The sequence below is a fragment of the Pyrus communis genome, chromosome 11 (genome assembly GCF_963583255.1).
Source record: "Pyrus communis chromosome 11, drPyrComm1.1, whole genome shotgun sequence".
Classification (NCBI taxonomy): Eukaryota; Viridiplantae; Streptophyta; class Magnoliopsida; order Rosales; family Rosaceae; genus Pyrus; species Pyrus communis.
In genome coordinates, this window is record NC_084813.1 from 26,321,398 (window position 1) to 26,330,091 (window position 8,694).

Consider the following 8,694-nt stretch of genomic DNA (forward strand, 5'->3'; position numbering starts at 1 on the left):
CTGGGTTATAGAGTGGTGGTGGGTGATCAGGAGTTTTCCCAGTTTCAGAGAGAGATAGAGAGACAGTGGTGGGGAGAGAGAGAAACGGAATGAGGACAGGAAATGGGACAATGGGATGGATTTATCACCGCTCAACGAATTATATTAACGAAAGTGAAAATGGGTAAATCTATCGGGACAATAGGTGAAATTATGTCCAACGTCTGATGATCGTGATTTACAAACCAAAACGAGACACGTGCAGTAGAGTTTTTATATTTATTTATGGAACGTGCAGTAGAGTTTACTATATGCATTATGTACATAAATAAATAAACAACATCCTTTTGACAAAAAATAAACAACATCCTTGTGTTACATTTGAGGCATAACCGCATGTTACACGGTCCAATAAATCTTAAATACTCAGAACCATTGACTCCTAATTTTAATATTGTCGGTCCCCTCTCTTGCGGATTAGAACTTTCAACCCGCCGGCCATGTGAGCCGTCAGTCGCGGCACGAAAACCGGCTCGCCGGAACCAACCGGCTTGATCTCAAACCGTCTGAGAATCGAAGCCACCACATATTTCATCTGAATAAAAGCCATATCCTTCCCCAGACAAACCCTCGGACCTGCCTGGAAAATAGGCAATTTGTAAGGACATACTTTTTTCAGAGCTGATCTCTCCTTGTCCGGTTCAAGAAACCACCGGTCCGGCTTGAATTCCAACCGGTCCTTCCCCCACAGCGCTTCCATTCTTCCCATCCCGTAGGGAAAATAGGTCACTCTGTCGCCGGCCTGGACGTGGGTCCCGTCGGGCAACAAGTCATCAACTACGGCATGCTTCGAGTCCCAAGCAACCGGTGGATAAAGCCTCATGGTCTCGTAAAGGCATGCCTTCAACAAGCTCAACTCCAACGACTCGAAATCCGACATCTTTTCTCCGGCCGATTCGATCTCTTTCACCACATCTTCCTCCACACCCGGTTGGCGGGAAAGCAACCAGAAGAGCCATGTCATTGCCGCTGAAGTTGTGTCCCTCCCCGCCATGATAAAGCTTATCACCATGTCCCTCGTCACCTCCTCCTCGTGCCCCGCCGTTATTAGCCGAGTTAGAAGGTCTTCGTGAGCTCCGCTATCCCTCTCAGCTTCTTCAATCTCCTTCTTCCTCCTCTCGATTATGTCCTTAAAGTAGGCATGAACTTCTTCAATCGCGACTCTTAGTTTTTGCTCCGAACCAACTCCAAGCCACCTCTTTATCTTCCAAATTATGGACACGGGAGCTGCTCCGCGCCTTGCGCAAATCTCCGACGCCGTGTCAAAAGCCCCTGCGAGCGGCGGATTGGCCAGAGAGGGATCCAAGCAGCACCGCTCACCACCCAAAAACACCTTACAAATCACATTGAAAGCAAATCTCCTTAGCAACTCCTGCAAGTCCACCACTTGGGCCGCCGTCGCCAGCGACTCCATCAGCGGCAGTAGACCCTTTTCCACTTCTTCCTCCAACGTTTTCACCATGTATTCACGCAGAGACTTGGTGCTGAACTCATGACTAGCTAACTTGCGCTGGGTGCGCCAAAGCTCGCCGTCCACATTGAATATACCATATCCCAGAAAATCCCCAAGAATTTCAGTGAAGGGTTTTCCTTTTGGAAAGTTGTTGAAGTTGGTCTTGAGCATGTACTCCACATTATCCGGGTTGGCCGTGACTACTGTCCGCCGTGCGCCGAGGCGGTGGACGACAATGGTGTTGGTGGTTGATTCTGCAAGGAGGTCAGTGTACCAACCCAAGAGGCGGCTGCGGTTGTTGTAGAAGGAAATGAAGCACCCGATGACGGGATAGCTCGCCGGACCTTGGCACGAAAACTCATAGACTCGCCGGAATCTCGAAAGAAAGACGTGCAAAACATAGAGAATCATTGCTAAGAAAACAAAGAATGTAGGATGTGTGAAGAGCGACATGGGTATTCCCATCTCAAACGTGAACTCAATGAACTCGGACTAAGCAAAAACTAGCTTCCAGCAACCGCATGTTTATAAGGGTTTGAATTCGTTAATTTATTTTTATTTTGTTTAATTTTGTTTTCTTCGGTCACAGTGTGAAACGCACATGTTTATATTCAATAATTTTTATGCATGTTAATAATAAAGTGCACAGTCGTCGGTGCAATGCTTGTACTACCAATGATGAAGGAATTATATTATTCCAATTTCTATGTTATTTTACTAAACAAACAATTCTTCAACTAATCATTTGTTCACGGTTTATAACTTTCGAACCAAAAAAATAAATAAATAAAATCCTCTCCCTCATACGGATAATACTTGATGAGGCTCATTGATAAGCGAAAATGATCATCGTCGGATTCTTTTTTTTGAGGATCTTAGAGATTTTGTGATTGTAACTGTTCATCGTATATCGTGCGGTCAATCATTTTAGATTTAAAATTTAAAATTAAATATAAATAGTACTTAACTAAAACTGACCGTACGATATAGGATGAATGATCATGGTCAAATAATCCCTAAGAAAAGGATCCTCACCGGATCCCTTTTCACTGATATGTACTCGCCTTATTTATTTTGTCCAATCCTATTTTAACACATGTTTTATTGGTCTAAAAAATAATGGACATGCTATTAATTTTGGATGGTGCTATCACACATTTATTTTTACTTCCAACACACCTTTTGTTAATTTTTATCATTTGCTCTTCTTCAATTCAATCGATCCAACAGTCGAAAATTAAAAAGAGTGTGCAGGAAGTAAAAAGGGGTGCATGAATAGCACACCCCTTAATTTTTCTTGAGCTTCAAAAAGTAAAGAACATGTGTAATTTTTTTATTGGACCAAATAAAAAAGTGAGTACCTATATAGGTAATGCCAAGAAACTAAATTCGGTAGTGCTACGCTTACCACCTATGGAACCATCTCTCTAATAAAGGTAGGGTTCGCCATCTCATGTGAGTCTCATCTCTATTAGAAAGCTAATACAATTATGTGGCAAGATTAGCATTTTTTAACTAAATTTGTTAAACTAAATGATGTGAAAGTTAATGATTTAATTATGGGTAATGCTAAGGAGACCAAAATTCTAAACCAAACGATGTGAATGTTGATATTGATGATTAGATTATTACTTAAGTGTTGATTAATGTGTTTATTTCATATTGGTGACACATCATTTAGTTTGTAAATTTGGTTTAACACTTTAGTCTCCCTAGCATTATCCTTGAATTATTACTTAAGTGTTGATAGTGTTGACGTATTTGCTTCTTATTAGTGATACTTATATAGTTTGCAAATTTAATCTAAAATTTTAACTCCCTAACATTACTGAACATATATGCTCACTAGCAAGTACACTTTATAACTAAGATAAGCGTTTGATGTATTTTGTTTGGCGTCCAAACTCACAGATGCAAGATTAACAAACTTGTATTTAATTTGTGTCATAAGATTTTGCATAAGCCTTCCGTTTTTGTAATCAGATACTAGCACCGAAGACACTTCACACTTAATCCTACTCAAATCAAATCACTAGCTAGTGCTCGATTTACCTCCACTAAGGCCATTATTGAGCCGAATGTGACGTGTTTCTCCACATCCAACAGAGTCAAGGTGCCCGTATTTGTTGAGAATAGTTATTCACACATTTTTGTTAATTTTTTACTATTTATCTCTTCAATTTATTCGATCTAACAGTCAAAAATTAAGAAGAACATGTAAACAATAGCGTATGAGTAACAATTTATGCACTCTTAAGAAGAAATGTTCCAAACTAATAACAAAGTACTACATAGAATTCAAACATATGATAGCATAATATCATTTTAAAAAGACAATAGTGTCTCCATAAGCATATGTAAGTTATTTTCCTGGGAAATGAATTATCTCCGAATCTCTTTCTCCTAATTCATCAAATCAGGAAATCCGTGTCATTGAAATTTGATCCAACAGTTACAAACAGAGATCCATTTTAAAAGTTATAATAACTTTAAACGTTGGATTAAATTTCACCGATACGAATTACTTGATTTAATGGATTAGGATCCCCTTCCATTTCCCTGTTAGGGGAATTCGGAGAACAAATTACAATGCATATATGTTTTGATTACATCAGACGGCAGATCACCAAAACCGTGTGCACGTTTTTGTGCATTGAAAAAGCAGATTAGCTGCGTAATTGTACATATAAAAACAGCGAAACCAGTTGCATGTCTGCGTCCTGCAGTCAAATCTACATCTGCCTCTCCCCAATAAGACGTGTGTTACTGTCCGGGTCTAAACAGATTCAGACACGTGTCTTTAGATATGGACGGTTCAGATTATATGCTCTCATCCTCCACACATTCGGAATAATCCTTTTGTTTGTTTCCCTTGTAGCCGACAAGACTTTTGAGAGCTCTGGCTGGGTCTCCCTGCTTTCATTCGCTTAGACACTTGTAGTAAAGCTATCGCCTATACGGCCTCTGGTCCATGGATGGAAAGCCACTCGTCTAAGATAACGTCACTTGACGATGAATACATTTTATATAAGTTTTTTTGAATAAAATCTGGAGTGTAATTATGATCCGTCCGCTCACTTGTATAGTATGGTATAGTTTGTGACTTACGGCCGAGTAAATTTGGGGTGTAACCAGGAAATACACTCTCTCATCATGTGACAAAACGGAATAAAAGAAATACTAATGAAGGGGTACACCTCAGGTTATATCTGTTGAATGGTCTCACATTAATAAGAAGAGAGATCTTGCATGAAGTTCTAAATAAGTTTGGACTATCCATATTGCCAATTGTTTTATGGTGAAACCTCAACTTCCTTAATGGTATCAGAACATGTTGTCTCACGTGTAAAGTCAAATGGTCACACGTGCTCCACGTTACTCCGATGTGTTGTCCACGTGTTAGACTTGAAAAAAACTTGTTAGGCTTGAAAATTCTCAACACGCCTGCCCTGGCGTGTTGAGAATGAATCTCATATTGATGAGAGGAGGAAACTTGCATGGGCTTATTATATTTCCCATATTGACAATTGATTTTATGGTGGAATCTCAACTTCTTCATATCCAAGAAGAGCTCTAAGTCTATGTCCATCTATTTAGAGGAGAGCTACTCGCATCATACAACTCTTATTAGCACCAAGAAGAGCTCTAAGTCTATGTCCATCTATTTAGAGGAGAGCAACTCACATCATACACATCTTATTAGCACTAATAAGCACCAATAAGAGCTCTATATCTATGTCCATCTATTTAAAGGAGAGCAACTCACATCATACACGTCTTATTAGCACCAATAAGAGCTCTAAATCTATGTCCCTCTATTTAAAGGAGAGCAACTCACATCACACACGTTCTATTAGCACACGTGGTTGCAGTATCCATTGAAGTCCAAGATAGCTCATGTGTGACATCCCACATCGCCCAGGGGAGTGATCCTTAAATATATATTCCCATCCTTACCTAGCACGAGGCCTTTTGGGAGCTCACTGGCTTCGGATTCCGTAGGAACTCCGAAGTTAAGCGAGAAGGGGGCTAAAACAATCCCATGATGGGTGACCCGCTGGGAAGTTGGTCGTGAGTTCCCAAAAACAAAACCGTGAGGGAATGGTAAGCCCAAAGCGGACAATATCGTGCTACGGTGGTGGAGCGGGCCCGGGAAGTGATCCGCCCCGAGCCGGGATGTGACATCATGCAATTTATATAATAATTGGTTCATTTCAGAGCATCTACAATTTTACAGGTTATTAATGGAGTATGATTATCTCTCCTTCAAATCTCTTTTCTCCCTCCCATCCTCTCTCAACTTCCTCATTTTATTTCTATCTTTATAAAAAAAAAAACAAAAAGGACAACACAAAATGTTAAAATGTCTTAATCGTAATCTTTCAAATAAAAGAGAATCATGAGAGAAATTTGCACCGTTGATTAATACGGCAGACAGACCCCGGTGCCATATAGGAAAGTAAATGACCAAAAGCAGAATGCTGATGTGAGGAAAGAGGACAGGCTTGACAACTGAAAGTGAAGCTGATGGAAATTTGGAATTGATGGTTTGATGGAGAAATGAGCTATTAGTACTAGGATTAGTGCTAGGGGAATGATTAGTGATTGATTAATCAAAAGGATTAGTGATAAACTCATGATATCATCCTTTGAGCTTTAATAATTAACACCGACTCTATGCTTGTCATGTCGCTGTTCTCGTCCCTTTTTGCCGCTAAGTACATGTAGTTATGTTAAGTAATATTTTAATTAATCAAAGATAATCACACAAACCCCGTAAAGTCTAAACATCAAAAGCTTGCTAAACACATTTTATTACTTCACACGTTGAAAGCCCCAAATCGAGGCAAACCCCGATTCAGTCAGTTAGTTAGTTTCTTCAGTTTGTTGTACCTGGCCTATAAACTTTGAGTGACCAACTCGAACAGTCCGACCAATGATCAAGCCCGTATCGTTGAAATGACATAAATGAATTAAAGGGCAAACATATTTTGGTCTCGACATTTATAACTCTATCACCTGGACTAAACTAGTTTATTTCTCGATAGAGTTATAAACAACGAGACAAAACTTTTACAAACGCAACCTTTTAATCCATTTATGTCATCTTCTGGTATGGGCTATTTCAGACGGTATGCATCCTTTTACAGAAAATGATTTTCAGGACTAGAGATCAATGGTGCATATGAGCTCCCTAGTTGAGAAAATATTATCATGGTAGAGGTGAGTACAACGGGGTGACTAGATATCAATGGTGCATATGAGCTCACTTGCGCATTCTTCTTCGACGCCAGTGACTGAGATGACACATACCTTCTCCAAATATGAGCAGAACGGGGTTTGAAAACTAAACCTTCCCTCTTCAGCATAAAACGAGATGGTGCAATGCAATACGTGTTGTGAGTTAGATATTAGTTAAAGTATAAATAGTAGTTTGTTGTTCCACATTGATGAAGTGCATATGTGATACCAATTGTAACTCATATATATGCTCCACTTTGGAGATTAATGAATATATAAGAAATTCACAAATATTGTCATATATATTTTTGGTATTTACCATGTTTAGTTTAATATGGCAACAGAGCAGCTTGCTCTTGGTGACCTGTGTGCTTTAATTTTGTGCCCACCTTTGTCGTGATTTCTTTAAAAAAAAAAAAAAAATATATATATATATATATATACACAAATTAAAAAAAAAAAAAAAGTGAATAGTGTCGTGCTACAGTACAATGCTTGCACAGTGCCGCGAACAGTGATCTGCTACAGTATTGTGAACAGTGATCTGCTACATTGCCGTGAATAGTGTTCTAATAAATTGTTTTCATTCCGCTACGTATCTTTTGTGCCTTTATTGTTCGTGATTTAACTCAATGGCTTAATATAATCATAGTGTTGTTATGCATCTTGGTGGAACAAATATATGGATAATTAACACTGGGGCCACTGATCATGTGACTAGTGACTCTAGAGTGTTTGATGAGTTATGTGATTATGTTCGTGATCTATATATTACTATTACAAATGGAGCACCTTCCCCTGTGAATGGTGAAGGCACTATCTTTCTTACTCCGACCTTATCACTGGTCCATGCTTTACTTGTTCTTAATGTTAAGTGCAATCTTTTGTCGGTGGGAAAACTACTTGATATCTTATATTGTTCTGCTCACTTCTACCCTACGTATTGTTATTTTCGAGACATTCAAACTCAGAAGATAATTGGTCGTGGTAAAAGAATAGTGGGTTTGTACATCTTGACTATGGAGGATACTGTTGTTTCCGGTTCAAATAATAATCAAGTTTTAAGTGCTAAAGTGGATGACAAACATCAAATTTGGTTGTGGCATTGATGATTGAGACATCCATCATTCAGTTAAATGATTCTAAAGCTACTTTGCCATTTGATTTAATACATTCTAATGTGTGGGGTTCGGTGAAGGTTACTCCTAATGGATTTCGTTGGTTTATTACTATTATTGATGATTGTATTCGATTAACTTAGGTGTTCTTGATGAAAAATAAGAGTAATGTTCCTTTGTTTCTTCAAGAATTTTGTGCAATGATGTCTATTCAGTTTCATACCAAAGTTAAGGTCTTCAGGTCTGATAACGAAGGAGAATATGTGAATCACACTTTGACATGCTTTTTTCGTGATTAGGGTATTATTCACTAGACGACTACTCTGATTACACCCCCAACAATATGGTGTGTTCAAACAGAAGAATCGTCAAATAATGGAGGTTGCTCGCTCTTTGAAGTTGGATAAATGTGTTCTTAATCATTTATGAGGTCATGCTGTTTTGGCTGTTGTGTATTTGATAAATCGTGTTCCAAGTAGGGTTCTTGATTTTCAGACACTGCTTAGTGTGCTACAAAAACATGTTTCTCTTGTTTCTGTATCAAAACTTCCTCCAAAGGTGTTTAGGTGTATTGCGTATGTGCATGTTTATCTCATCAGTGGAGTAAGCTTGATGCATGTGCTATTCGATGTGTATTTATTGGGTATGCTAACAATCAAAAAGGTTGTAAGTGTTATCATCCTCCGACTCAGAAAACTTATATTACTATGGATGTCACCTTTCACGAGAAAGTTTCGTATTTTGTGAAGTCCTCTTCTAACTCTCTATTTCATGAGGAGAATGGGAGTTAAATGCAGATTTGAAGAGATGGTATGGATGATGTGTTATAGGCATAGTTGGGGG

The 8,694-nt window shown here is 38.8% G+C and overlaps 1 protein-coding gene across 1 annotated transcript; it reads right to left on the reverse strand.

Moving 5' to 3' along the window:
• Nucleotides 1-298: 298 nt before the first annotated feature.
• On the reverse strand, nt 299-1,962 carry LOC137749212 (cytochrome P450 94B3-like). The gene has a single exon (XM_068489324.1). It carries the CDS (start codon nt 1,955-1,957, stop codon nt 428-430), a length of 1,530 nt encoding a protein of 509 aa, XP_068345425.1. The 5' UTR covers nt 1,958-1,962; the 3' UTR covers nt 299-427.
• Nucleotides 1,963-8,694: the final 6,732 nt, after the last annotated feature.

Excerpts from the sequence above, each read along its gene's own strand:
- LOC137749212 (XM_068489324.1), bottom strand. The coding sequence starts at position 1,957 with ATGGGAATACCCATGTCGCTCTTCACACATCCTACATTCTTTGTTTTC.